This window comes from Drosophila elegans, unplaced genomic scaffold (assembly GCF_018152505.1).
Source record: "Drosophila elegans isolate 14027-0461.03 unplaced genomic scaffold, ASM1815250v1 contig_520, whole genome shotgun sequence".
In the NCBI taxonomy this organism is placed as follows: domain Eukaryota; kingdom Metazoa; phylum Arthropoda; class Insecta; order Diptera; family Drosophilidae; genus Drosophila; species Drosophila elegans.
This window is the reverse complement of record NW_024545903.1, coordinates 3,332,343-3,346,156: the sequence shown is the minus strand read 5'-3', so window position 1 is coordinate 3,346,156 and position 13,814 is coordinate 3,332,343. Positions and strand designations below refer to the sequence as shown.

The 13,814-nt window shown below is 50.0% G+C and overlaps 2 protein-coding genes across 13 annotated transcripts in view; one reads left to right on the top strand and one right to left on the bottom strand.

Moving 5' to 3' along the window:
* Positions 1-10,558, top strand: part of LOC108149701 (ryanodine receptor) — a 30,094-nt gene extending 19,536 nt beyond the window's left edge. For 6 of the 12 annotated variants that reach the window (XM_041709811.1, XM_041709807.1, XM_041709810.1 and 3 more), the window contains 11 exons: positions 228-707; positions 1,378-1,515; positions 1,665-1,951; positions 2,404-4,501; positions 4,787-4,899; positions 5,490-5,835; positions 6,073-6,373; positions 6,673-6,783; positions 6,842-7,261; positions 7,328-7,529; positions 7,587-10,558. In XM_041709811.1, coding sequence (XP_041565745.1) covers positions 228-707; positions 1,378-1,515; positions 1,665-1,951; positions 2,404-4,501; positions 4,787-4,899; positions 5,490-5,835; positions 6,073-6,373; positions 6,673-6,783; positions 6,842-7,261; positions 7,328-7,529; positions 7,587-10,269 — 7,179 coding nt within the window. In that variant the 3' untranslated portion in view covers positions 10,270-10,558. Of the gene's footprint in view, positions 1-227; positions 708-1,377; positions 1,516-1,664; positions 1,952-2,403; positions 4,502-4,786; positions 4,900-5,489; positions 5,836-5,909; positions 5,931-6,072; positions 6,374-6,648; positions 6,784-6,841; positions 7,262-7,327; positions 7,530-7,586 lie in introns of all 12 variants that reach the window. The other 6 variants (XM_041709814.1, XM_041709813.1, XM_041709808.1 and 3 more) reach the window with 3 other exon arrangements.
* A 70-nt stretch (positions 10,559-10,628) lies between these two features.
* LOC108149690 (F-box/LRR-repeat protein 2) lies at positions 10,629-13,800 on the bottom strand. The gene is made up of 3 exons (XM_017277460.2): positions 13,647-13,800; positions 12,271-13,530; positions 10,629-12,208 (listed from the first exon to the last, which is right to left on the bottom strand). The coding sequence occupies exons 1-3, from the start codon at positions 13,695-13,697 to the stop codon at positions 11,450-11,452; spliced, it is 2,070 nt and encodes a 689-aa protein (XP_017132949.1). The 5' UTR covers positions 13,698-13,800; the 3' UTR covers positions 10,629-11,449.
* Between the last annotated feature and the right edge of the window lie 14 nt (positions 13,801-13,814).

Below are 13,814 nucleotides of genomic sequence, written 5' to 3'. Positions count from 1 at the left end.
CTTACAAAATTATAAAATTTTAACTGATCAGCTAATTTATGTATAAGAATTTTTACCAATGTTTCTGTAACTGGTCATCTAATTTAAAATGTATAGACAAACTTTGTGCACACATTACTAAGAATTTAATATTAATAACATTCGAATAACAGCAAGCTATTTTAATAACATAAACCATAGGACTTGTATTCCACAATACTAAACACATTTCTCTTCACCTCCGATAGCTTCTCACCCTGCACTTCGATCGCTGCGCCAAGTATTACGGCTCAACTCAAGGCCAGGGCTCCTATGGAGCCTCATCGGACGAGGAGAAGCGCCTGACGATGCTGCTGTTCTCGAACATTTTTGACTCGCTCAGCAATATGGACTATGACCCGGAACTGTTCGGTAAAGCACTGCCCTGCCTGATCGCCATCGGCTGCGCCCTGCCCCCGGACTACAGTCTGTCCAAGAACACGGACGAGGACTACTACGGGCGCCAGATGGGCGCCCCGGATCAGCCGCAGTACATGCCCAATCCCATTGACACCAACAACGTGCATCTGGACAATGACCTCAACTCGCTGGTCCAGAAGTTCAGTGAGCACTACCACGATGCCTGGGCCAGTCGTCGTTTGGAAGGCAGCTGGACCTACGGCGAAATCCGCTCCGACAATGATCGCAAGCATCCCCGGTTGAAGCCTTACAATATGCTCAGTGAATATGTACGTAGACCACTCAGCTGGTCACCTGTTTCAAATCCATTCATCATTAACCATTTGTTCTGTTTTGATTTTCTAGCATTCACTAAACCACATAATTGTTTAACTACAATTTCTAATTAATGATTTTTTATTTTCCATTCCTAACAGTGATTTTTTAATAACATATCTTTTAGGACAATTTGGTGTCACAGAATAGGTTTTTAGATTAGTTCTAATAGTTTTAGCTACTTAACTTAAAACAAATATATTAGTGAAACCTTTATATTTAAACCCTTGTTGGTTTGTATAAGCATTTAGAATGCTTATATTTTATTAAAGTACTTAAACCCGATTTCCGTGGCACAAAAATTAAATAACATATAATTAATGTCACCTAATTTTATTAATTATTTTAAGGTTATTTTCTTTTTTAGTTTTTATTGATTTCAAGTCCGTTTACAAAGGTTTTATTTTATTAAAAGACTTAAAACCAATTTCCGTGGCACCAAACTTTAAATGTATTTCATTATATTTATTTCATTTATAACAAGTATTATTTCTCTAATTAATATTTATAAATTAATTCACCAGCTAACACCAAATCGTTTGATCGACATCAAAAGTAATACTGGACCAATAAGACTTTCTGATAGTAAGAGAACTCATACAGAACCTTATATTTAATTGACAGGAACGCGAGCGATATAGGGATCCGGTGAGGGAGTGCCTTAAGGGTCTCCTGGCCATCGGCTGGACCGTGGAGCACTCCGAGGTGGAGGTGCCGCTCAACCATCGCGGATCGACGCGTCGCCAGTCCAAGCCCCAGATTGTATGTAGCACTCTAAAGACGTTAACTAACCTTTTTCCAAACACCCTCTAACCATCTTTCCAAATTGTATATCTATTTTCGAATTGGCTTTTGTGTCTTTCTGCCCACGCCCTCGCCCACTTCACTATGCCGCCCCCCTAACACCATAGCACGAATTCCAGAACGAGGGCAGCCCGTTCAACTACAATCCGCACCCGGTGGACATGAGCAACCTGACCCTCAGCAGGGAGATGCAGAACATGGCCGAGCGTCTGGCGGAGAACTCCCACGACATCTGGGCCAAGAAGAAGAACGAGGAGCTGAACGGATGCGGGGGCGTTATCCACCCACAACTGGTGCCGTACGATCTCTTGACCGACAAGGAGAAGAAAAAGGATCGCGAGCGATCGCAGGAGTTCCTAAAGTACATGCAGTATCAGGGATACAAGCTGCACAAGTAAGTAATAAATATACACAAAAAAAAGATAAAGTGAAACCGCCCTGATCTGAAACAAAAAAGTAGTCGCCACGAAAATATAAGTTGTTGCCATAAAATGATTAGGAACACAGAAAAATTGTCACATAAGATTGTAATTAAATAGTGGATTATTTTTTGCACAATTTATTTTGTTTATTTAAATTATATTTTTATTATTTTTGTTGTACTCAGTTCTATGAAAGTTGTATTTAGGCAAGTACTTTTCATAATTATTAAAACTATTCTCTTCAATTCAAAAGAAAATAAAAATATTGGGACTATTACGATTTGAATTGTGATTAACTTTCCCTAGAAACAATTAACAAAATACGTGATAAACATTATTAACAACTTGTGCAAGAAATAGAGTAAAAAATAATATCATAAAAATAAATAAAAATGATGTAAAAATTATGTTATCCCTATTTCAGGCCATCAAAGGGAGGAGCCGTGGAGGAAGGTGGCGCCACCCAGGCTGCCGTTGAGCTGCGTTTCTCATATTCGCTGCTGGAGAAGCTCATCCAGTATCTGGACCGAGCCACCATCAACATGAAGCTGCTGAAGCCATCGACCACGTTCAGTCGCCGCTCGTCCTTCAAGACGGCCACCCGGGACATTAAGTTCTTCTCGAAGGTGGTGCTACCGCTGATGGAGAAGTACTTCTCCACGCACAGGAACTACTTCATTGCCATTGCCACGGCAACGAACAACATTGGAGCGGCCTCGCTGAAGGAGAAGGAAATGGTGGCCTCGATCTTCTGCAAGCTGGCCGCCTTGCTGCGCAACCGACTGAGTGCCTTCGGACCGGATGTCCGCATCACTGTGCGGTGCCTCCAGGTCCTGGTCAAGGGCATCGATGCCCGTACCCTGACCAAGAACTGTCCCGAGTTTATTCGCACCTCCATGCTGACCTTCTTCAACCAGACATCCGATGACCTGGGCAACACGATCCTTAACTTGCAGGACGGCAAGTACAGTCACCTGAGGGGAACCCACCTGAAGACCTCCACATCGTTGGGCTATGTCAACCAGGTGGTATTGCCCGTCCTAACGGCCATGTTTGATCACCTGGCAGCCTGCGACTACGGCAGCGATTTGCTGCTCGACGAGATTCAGGTGGCCTCGTACAAGATCCTGGCTGCCCTGTACCACCTGGGCACAGATGGCACACTGACGCACGATAGGAAGTACCTGAAGACGGAGATTGAGCGGCATAGACCAGCTCTGGGATCGTGTCTGGGCGCATACAGCTCCTGCTTCCCGGTGGCCTACTTGGAGCCACATCTCAACAAGCACAACCAGTACTCGCTGCTTAACCGCATTGCGGATCACTCGCTGGAGGCGCAGGACATCATGGTCAAGATGGAGAGCTGTATGCCAAATCTGGAGACCATTCTGGCCGAGGTGGACCAATTCGTGGAGTCGGACAAGACGTACAACGATGCGCCGCACATCATCGACGTGATCCTGCCGCTGCTCTGCTCCTATCTGCCATTCTGGTGGTCTCAGGGTCCGGACAATGTGAGTCCCACCAGCGGCAACCACGTGACCATGGTGACCGCCGACCACATGAATCCGCTGCTGCGCAACGTGCTCAAGATGATCAAGAAGAACATTGGCAACGATAACGCGCCCTGGATGACCCGGATTGCCGCTTACACGCAGCAGATCATCATCAATACGTCGGAGGAGCTGCTCAAGGATCCGTTCCTGCCGCTGGCGGAGCGGGTGAAGAAGCGCACGGAGAACATGCTGCACAAGGAGGACAGCATGCGGGGCTTCATCAAGTCGGCCACGGACGACACCTCGCAGGTGGAGACGCAGCTGCAGGAGGACTGGAATCTCCTGGTGCGCGACATTTACTCGTTCTATCCGCTGCTCATCAAGTATGTGGATCTGCAGCGCAACCACTGGCTAAAGGACAACATCCCCGAAGCGGAGGAGCTGTACAACCATGTGGCGGAGATCTTTAACATTTGGTCCAAGAGCCAGTACTTCCTCAAGGAGGAGCAGAACTTCATCTCGGCGAACGAGATCGACAACATGGCGCTGATCATGCCAACGGCCACGAGGAGATCGGCCATCTCGGAAGGTGCTCCTGCCGTGGGTGGCAAGGTCAAGAAGAAGAAGAAGAACCGGGACAAGAAGCGCGACAAGGACAAGGAGGTGCAGGCCAGTCTGATGGTGGCCTGTCTGAAGCGTCTCCTGCCCGTGGGTTTGAATCTGTTTGCGGGCCGGGAGCAGGAGCTGGTGCAGCACTGCAAGGATCGGTATCTGAAGAAGATGACCGAGTACGATGTGATCGAGTTCGCCCGCAACCAGTTGACCCTGCCCGACAAGCTGGACCCCTCCGACGAGATGTCCTGGCAGCACTACCTCTACTCGAAGCTGGGCAAGACGGAGGAGCCGGTGGACGAGCAAGCACTGGAGAAGGCCAACGTGAACTCCAACGAGAAGGGCAAGGACAAGACCACCGAAACGGTGGATCGCATCGTGGCCATGGCCAAGGTTCTGTTTGGCCTGCATATGGTAAGTGCCGGTTCCACTCAGTCTAGCCGGATATATTCCAATCTCTGTCTAGCTCTGTCACACAACTCTGATGCCATCAGTTCGAGTAACTCATCTCTATTGAAATCTTGTATCCAAGAGAACTCTAATCTTTCAACTTTAATCTGTTAATCACTCGATCTTTCTTTTCCTCTCGAAACATCATGATCAACACCAAAACACCAACATCGACATGCACCCACTCTCCATCCAACCCGACCATTGTTGACTGAAATGCTGACCGTCCCGTGAACGAAACATTTACAGATCGACCATCCACAACAGCAGAGCAAGAATGTCTACCGGAGCGTTGTGTCGATCCAAAGGAAGCGTGCCGTAATCGCATGCTTCCGTCAGACATCGCTACATTCTCTACCCAGGTTATTACCGTTTGTCGATTCTAGCTAACGATTGAGGAATCTAACTAACCGTACTTGCGAGCTATGTGTTTGTCTGTCCTAATACCCATCTTCTTCTCATCTTCAATGGCATCAAACTAATCTCTACTTTTTGATACTGAATCCCCACTAATAGCTAATGCTAATGTTCTAAACGCCATTTGTATTATTGTATATTTTTATGGACTTGCCGCACGCTTGCTTGACACTTGCAAATCCGAATTCGAATCCGATTCCGAATCCGAATCCTTTAGGCAGCCAGCTCCAAGAACAGAACCAAACGCTGGAGTTCAAAGATATCCGTGGCGCGTCGCCAGGCAGTCATTTCAAGCTTACGCGCCAAGCATCTTTATCGCATGAGCAGGTGGTACTCGTACTCGTTGTCGCATCGATTGGTTCATCGTCTCCTAAGTTTCCTTAATTTCCCACCCGAGGATCAGCATCACTTCTTATTTCTCTCTCTTGTGTTGCTATCTAATTTGATTAACCAAAGGCATGCCAATCTGTTTGACTTAACTGTATAGCTGTATGTACCATATAACTAATTGATATATGTACACAATCCTATGCAGACATCGGGCCTGCAACATTTTTGCCCGTTCCTATTATGAGCAATGGCTCCAGGAGGAGAACGTGGGCCAGGAGGTGATGGTCGAGGATCTGACGCAGACGTTCGAGGACTCGGAGAAGTCCAAGAAGGAGGGTGAGGAGACGGACAGCAAGCCGGATCCGCTCACCCAGCTGGTCACCACCTTCTGTCGCGGCGCCATGACGGAGCGCAGCGGAGCCCTCCAGGAGGATCTGCTCTACATGTCCTATGCCCAGATCGCGGCCAAGTCCACGGGCAAGGAGGAGGAGGAGGGCGGCGATGAGGAGGGCGGTGAGGGAGGCGAGGAGGGCGAAGGCACCAGCATCCATGTAAGTCGATCCCAACTAACTCAGGTCCACTAACAACAGCAAAAATATCCCTAAACCCGACATGTCTGACTCAGTGTCGGATGAGGCAACTAATGGTAACTATTCATTCAGCTGAGATTACTAATAAACCGCTTTAATTTTGCACCCTTGCAGGGATTACTATAATTTTGAATCCCCAAACACAGCTTTAAAAACTAGTATAACCCCAGTTTTAACCATTTGTTAATGCCTTCACAGGAACAAGAGATGGAAAAGCAGAAACTGCTCTTCCATCAGGCACGTCTCTCCAATCGTGGCGTTGCCGAAATGGTGCTGTTGCACATTTCCGCCTCCAAAGGTATACCTTCGGAGATGGTAATGACGACACTCAATCTCGGCATCGCCATCCTCCGCGGAGGCAACATCGACATCCAAATGGGCATGCTCAATCACCTGAAGGAGAAGAAGGACGTCGGCTTCTTTACCTCGATCGCCGGACTGATGAACTCCTGCAGTGTACTGGACCTGGACGCCTTCGAGCGCAACACCAAAGCAGAGGGTAAGTTCATTCGCCCCGTGATCCCAACCAACCGAAAGTCCGCCCGCCTTCCGATCTCCTCCAGCTTTCAGTTGCCGTGCTTGTTAACTTTGGCTCGCACTCTTCTAAGTTCGATTACTTTATTGATTTGTGTCTACTTCCTTCCAAACTGATTTCCCATGCCTCGCATGCCATTACCACCAACCACCAACCAACCAACCCACAAATCCCGTGTACGTGATTCCCGCTATCGTTGTACCAATACCAATCCACCCAAAATTGCCACACGAACAAAGAGTATATTCCGAGTGCGGGTGCAGGTCTTGGTGTAGGTTCCGAGGGCGCCGCTGGCGAGAAGAACATGCACGATGCGGAGTTCACCTGTGCTCTGTTCCGGTTCATCCAGCTGACCTGTGAGGGCCACAATTTGGGTGAGTTCAATCAATGGGTGTAGAGAAACGTAATCCCTAACCACATAAATCCCTTCAGAATGGCAAAACTATTTGAGGACCCAGGCCGGAAACACCACCACCGTAAATGTGGTCATCTGCACTGTGGATTACCTGCTCCGCCTGCAGGAGTCCATCATGGACTTTTACTGGCACTACTCGAGCAAGGAGATCATCGATCCCGCCGGCAAGGCCAACTTCTTCAAGGCCATCGAAGTGGCTAGCCAAGTGTTCAACACCCTAACTGAGGTCATCCAGGGTCCGTGTACCCTCAATCAGCAGGCCCTGGCCCACTCGAGGTTGTGGGATGCCGTTGGCGGCTTCCTCTTCCTGTTCTCCCACATGCAGGACAAGCTGTCCAAGCACTCCAGCCAGGTGGATCTGCTCAAGGAGCTGCTCAATCTGCAAAAGGACATGATCACCATGATGCTGTCTATGCTGGAAGGAAATGTTGTTAACGGTAAGAGGATTTGCTTGACAACCTTGGATAACCACTAACGATGCTCGTCATCTCCATGTTCACCAGGCACCATTGGCAAACAGATGGTTGACACGCTGGTGGAATCCGCCAGCAATGTGGAACTGATTCTCAAGTACTTCGACATGTTCCTAAAACTAGCCGACCTCATCGAATCGCCCAGCTTCCACGAGGTGGACATGAAGAACGAGGGTTGGGTGACACCCAAAGACTTTAGGGAAAAGATGGAGCAGTCCAAGAACTACACACTGTAAGTATACCAAAGACGAGATCAATCTTAGGAAGACTTTAATCCAGAGTGTTACAGGGAAGAAATGGATTTCCTTTTGGCCTGTTGCGAGCGCAACCACGAGGGCAAGATCGACTACCGGGCCTTCGTGGAGCACTTCCACGAACCATCAAAGGAGATCGGTTTCAACCTGGCCGTGCTGCTGACCAACCTCAGCGAGCACATGCCAAACGAACCACGCCTGGCGCGCTTCCTGGAGACCGCCGGCTCGGTGCTGAACTACTTCGAGCCCTTCCTGGGCCGCATCGAGATTCTGGGCAGCTCCAAGCGCATCGAGCGCGTGTACTTCGAGATCAAGGACTCCAACATCGAGCAGTGGGAGAAGCCGCAGATCCGCGAGTCCAAGCGTGCCTTCTTCTATTCCATCGTCACCGAGGGTGGTGACAAGGAGAAACTGGAGGCCTTTGTCAACTTCTGCGAGGATGCCATCTTTGAGATGACCCACGCCTCCGGACTAATGGCCACCGATGATGGTGGCGGCAACGTAAAGCGGGACACTGCCTACAGTTCGTACATGAGCGAGGAGGAGGAGGAGCGGGCAGCTAGGGATCCCATCCGGCGCACCATCACCGCCGTCAAGGAGGGACTCAAGTTCGGAGTGCATATGCTCAGTCCGGCGAACATCAAGCACCAGATCGGCGTGATGCAGACCAAATCCATTCCCGAACTCATCGTGGGCTTCTTCAAGATCATCTTCTACATCTTCTACTACACCGGCTATGCGCACTTCTGTGTGGTGCGCTACATATTCGGCATCCTGCTGAACCTGATGCGAGGACCAGCCCCGGAGCAGGAGGAGGAGCCGGTGGTGGAGGAGGAGACGTTCGGCAGAGCACTGCCGCCGCTGCCGCTGGAGGAACCGCCCGGAACGGTGCAAGCCTTTGGCCTGGACATCAACAAGGAGGACAACGGCATGTACAAGGTGGTGGTGCACGAGTCCCCGGCCAATTCCTCGATGGAGGAGGGCGGAGAGTCCAGCCCGGAGGATGGCGCAGCTGCCAGCGGCGAAATGCTTGAGGGTGGTGAACCGCACCAGGAACCCATCTCCATTGTGGATCTGCTCGGAGGTGAGGCCGCCAAGAAGGCGGCTCAGGAGCGACAGGAGGCGCAGAAGGCCCAGGAGGCGGCCATGGCCTCCATCGAGGCGGAGGCCAAGAAGTCATCGTCGGCGCCGCAGGAGACGCCCGCCGTTCACCAAATCGACTTCTCGCAGTACACCCATCGGGCCGTCAGCTTCCTGGCCAGGAACTTCTACAACCTCAAGTACGTGGCCCTGGTGCTGGCCTTCAGCATCAACTTTATGCTGCTCTTCTACAAGGTCACCTCGTTCACCGAGGAATCGGACAGCTCGGGCGAGGAGGAGCTCATCCTGGGCTCCGGCTCGGGAGCAGGTGCGGACATCACGGGCTCTGGATTTGGCGGATCGGGCGATGGGGGATCGGGCGATGGCGAGGTGGAGGACGAAATACCGGAACTGGTGCACGTGGACGAGGACTTCTTCTACATGGAGCACGTCCTTCGCATTGCGGCCTGTCTGCACTCCCTGGTCTCGCTGGCCATGCTGATAGCCTACTACCATCTGAAGGTGCCGCTGGCTATCTTCAAGCGCGAAAAGGAGATTGCCCGCCGCCTGGAGTTCGAGGGTTTGTTCATTGCGGAGCAGCCGGAGGATGATGACTTCAAGTCGCACTGGGACAAACTGGTGATCTCGGCCAAGAGCTTCCCGGTGAACTACTGGGACAAGTTCGTCAAGAAGAAGGTGCGCCAGAAGTACAGCGAGACCTATGACTTCGACTCCATCTCCAATCTGCTGGGCATGGAGAAGAGCACCTTTGCGGCGCAGGAGAGCGAGGAGACGGGCATCTTCAAGTACATCATGAACATCGACTGGCGCTACCAGGTGTGGAAGGCGGGCGTGACCTTCACGGACAACGCCTTCCTCTACTCCCTGTGGTACTTCAGCTTCTCGGTGATGGGCAACTTCAACAACTTCTTCTTTGCCGCCCATCTGCTCGACGTGGCCGTGGGATTCAAGACGCTGCGCACCATCCTGCAGTCCGTGACGCACAATGGCAAGCAACTGGTCCTCACCGTAATGCTGCTGACCATCATAGTGTACATCTACACGGTGATTGCGTTCAACTTCTTCCGCAAGTTCTACATCCAGGAGGAGGACGAGGAGGTGGACAAGAAGTGCCACGACATGCTCACCTGCTTCGTGTTCCACCTGTACAAGGGCGTGAGGGCGGGCGGCGGCATTGGCGACGAGATCGGCGATCCGGACGGAGACGACTACGAGGTCTACCGCATCATCTTCGACATCACGTTCTTCTTCTTTGTCATCATTATCCTGCTGGCCATCATCCAGGGTCTGATCATCGACGCCTTCGGCGAGCTGCGTGACCAGCTGGAGTCGGTGAAGGACAACATGGAGTCCAATTGCTTCATCTGCGGAATGGGCAAGGACTTCTTCGACATAGTGCCGCACGGCTTCGACACGCACGTCCAGAAGGAGCACAATTTAGCCAACTATATGTTCTTCCTGATGCATTTGATTAACAAGCCGGACACGGAGTACACCGGCCAGGAGACGTACGTGTGGAACATGTACCAGCAGCGCAGCTGGGACTTCTTCCCGGTGGGTGACTGCTTCCGCAAACAGTACGAGGATGAGCTATCCGGCGGAGGTGGCGGCGGTTAATCGGTGAATCGATTAATCTGCTGACGTCTGCTTTCTGGGCACAATCACACTGACACTGGACGGTCCAAGGACTCCAAGAGATCCACTTTTGTATCGGTACTTTGACAACATCTGGAATTTTTACCTAGTCAACTTTAGCAATGTATTTTAAGCAATATCCTACACAAGCGTTTTTATGTACGTAGGAGGACGACCCGGTTCCAAAATGATATATTGATGACGATTCTAGCACGTATAACAACAAATGTTCATAACTCATTTTAAAATAAATCTATTCATTTTGAACGAACATTGTATGTGTGGCATCGACCTTTTATTTATTCCCGTTTGTATGGACAATTAGAAAAAAACCCTATCGATTTAACATCAAATTTTATTTATTAAACATTAAGCCTCAAAAACAATGCCGGTTAGTATAATTATTTACAAAAAGAGAGCCAAAGGTGTAAAAACAGTCAATTGCTTATATAATAATTCATTTTTAGACCATATGCCATGACGCATATATGTCAAATATAAATTTTACTATTTACTAGACACTTATTAAATTTGTTTAGTTATTTTCAACTTACTTTTCTAAACACTATTACGCATTTGTGTTCTTAACTAGATTTATAAAATTATATATTGAAATTGTGTTGTTTTTAACGATTTAATCGATTAAAGCTTATACAGCGTGTCAGTTATTTGTAAAGTAGTTAACTATATCAACAATAATTCATTTATTTCTGGGCTTTTTACTTAAACCGAATTAACGTATTCTCTACTATAAACGAATCAACTCAATTCCAACGCTCAACAATAACAAAAACAATTAAATTTAGCCAACTGATCACATAATTTACAATCATGTACACTTATCACACGAGCCGTGAGCCGTACCTTACAAAAAATCACAGTTGAATGAGGACAAACATTACGTATGAATTTATAATTGAATTACCATAGACACTTGTAATTTTCCTAATCTAAATGTGTGCGGTAAGTGTAAATACATCTATATCTGCCGTATATATATGTATATTTATCTAAAGCTTTCACAACTATTGCCCAGCTGCTGAGGGCAGTCTGATAAAAATAAATACATGTGCGCTGCTTCGGCGACTGGGGCGATTGACTAGCGGAAGTTGTACAGCTGAAAGTAGTACAAAATCAGGACAATGAAGATGGCGGCAAAATATCAGTAATCGAGTCGCTTCTTCAGGCGGAAAAACTCGGCGTTGTCGATGCTCGTCAGATTGTCCATGTTGAGGTTGCGCAACGTCTTTACGCCGGACAGCCGCTCCTCCAGGTCTGTGTACATGCTGCGGCAGCGGTAGATGGACAGCGTCTGCAGACAATTGCAGTTGTTGATGATGGCGTCCAGCGTGTGCTCCGTCAGCTGGCTGCAGCCGCTGATGTGCAAGGCGCGCAGGCGGTGCAACTTGGCTGTGACAACCTGGATGGTCTTGTCCGTGATGTTGTAGCAATCGGAGAGGTCGAGCTCCTCAATTGAGGGACAACTGCTGGCCATTGCCTCCATGCCCAACAGCGAAATCTGCTGGCAATTGGACAGCATTAGTCGCCGTAACTCAACGTGCTTCAGACCGTACTTCAAGGATACATCGCTGATTTTGTTGCAGCCGCGCAGGTTCAACGACCGCAATCCGCGCAACTGCTGGATGTTGTGGCCCTCGAAGTCATCCTCGCGTATCAGGTTCATTTCGTAGGCGGCCAGCATGGCTTGCTTCCGCCTGGCATCCCGCACAATTTCATCCTCGGCCTTGCTTCTCAGCGAAATCTTAATCGACTGCAGCGATCCTGCCAGACTGTCGCGTTCTGCCAGCGTGGTGCTATACGTTGGGTAGAAATTGTCCATCGAGGAGACCTGCGAGCCCGACTGCTTTCGACTCAGCTCCAGCTTAGATATGTTGATGCCCGTGAGAGCTGCATCTGTTAGCTAAATGTAAATGGAAAGGAATTACTACAGGCGGTTTTTACCCATTGCATTTTTCGGCTTACCGCACTGCAGTGCTCCAAAGAGAGCTCGCGCAACCAACGCAGCTGGCCGATGACCGACTGAATAGCTTCGTCGGTGGCACCATTGACGCAGTGATTCAGGTGCAGCGATCGCAGGCAGCGCAGATTACTGGCAATGGCCTTGATGCACTCCTCGCAGATCTGCAGATATGACACGTTCAGCTCCTCCATCACGTGGTTCTCCTCGCTGGCCACGCCCTCGATGATGCCACTGCTGGTCAAGCTGTCGCAGTTGGAGATGTCCAGGCTTTTGAGACGCTTCAGCTTGGCCAGGTGGATGGCGCCAACGCTCGTGATGCTCAGGCAGCCGCTGACTTTTAAGTGCTCCAGTTGCGGATTAGTTTGCACCAGGGCGGCCAGGTTCTCATCATTCACACACATCGTGGCCGACAAATCCAGCGCACTTAACTGCGGCTGAGTGGCCAAAAAAGTGCGGATTGTGGCGCAGTTAAGCTGCCTGCATCCGGCCAAATAGAGGCGCTGCAGCTGGAGATGAAGGTCACAGAGGGCCAGCAAGGCCTGGCCAATCAGTGTGTGGCTAAAGTCCAGAACCCGCAGAGTGCGCTTCTGCAGGTTCAGAATGGTCAGGATGAACTTGAAGGTCAGCACAGATTCGCTGGGCAGGACGTGATCCGAGGAGCTGTTGGCCGGGTAAAATCTCCGATGGATGGCGTTGTGAAAGGCTATGTGGCAGCCGGACATGTTGATCGCCTCCAGGCTGGGCATGAACGAGGTGAGCCGCATCAGTATGGCGTCGGTGAGGTACTGATTCTCGCACAGCGTCAACTCCCTGATCCCGGCCAGGTTGCTGGCCAGGTCGTTCAGGTCGGGACAGGAGTTGTTGTAGGAGTCGAGGAACGAGCCGGACATGAAAAGCGGCAGGCAGCGCTTCAGCGACAGCGAGTGCAGGTGGGGCAGCACGCCCAGCATCCCGTAGAACTGCTTGTCGTTCAGGTCCACATTGTCCAGGGCCAGGGAGTGGGCAGTCCTGCCCATGAACCGCATCAGCTCCTTCACCTGGCCCAGCGTCACGTCCTCGAACAGGAAGTGCCTGAAGCGGCGCTCGCAGCGCATAAGGTCCACCCCAGGGCTCAGTTGATCCGAAAGCACCACCTTGGAGAAACAGACACGCGTGCGCATGTTGAACTCCGTCTGGTCCAGTGCAGCATGCCATCTCTGGCAGGTGGATCCGGCCGCCTGCAGATCCGAGTAGCCCAGGTAGCTGAAAATCTTCAAAACAATCTGGGGGCGGAACAGGAAAAAACACAATCAGCTGACTGCCTAACAGGTATACGATAAATATAGATACGCATAAAATGATGGATTGGTCACGGGACTGCTCGCTAGCATTTACTCACCTCCAGCGGCAGGTCGTCGTACCTGTGCGATCCGTACTCCAAACCAGACATTATTATTTTGCTCTTGGATGTGAAATTTGCAATTTTAGTCCAACCAACTAGCAGCTCCCACCGCCCACACACTGCGCCCACAAACTACCCCAAAACTACAGTGTTGGATAACCTAGT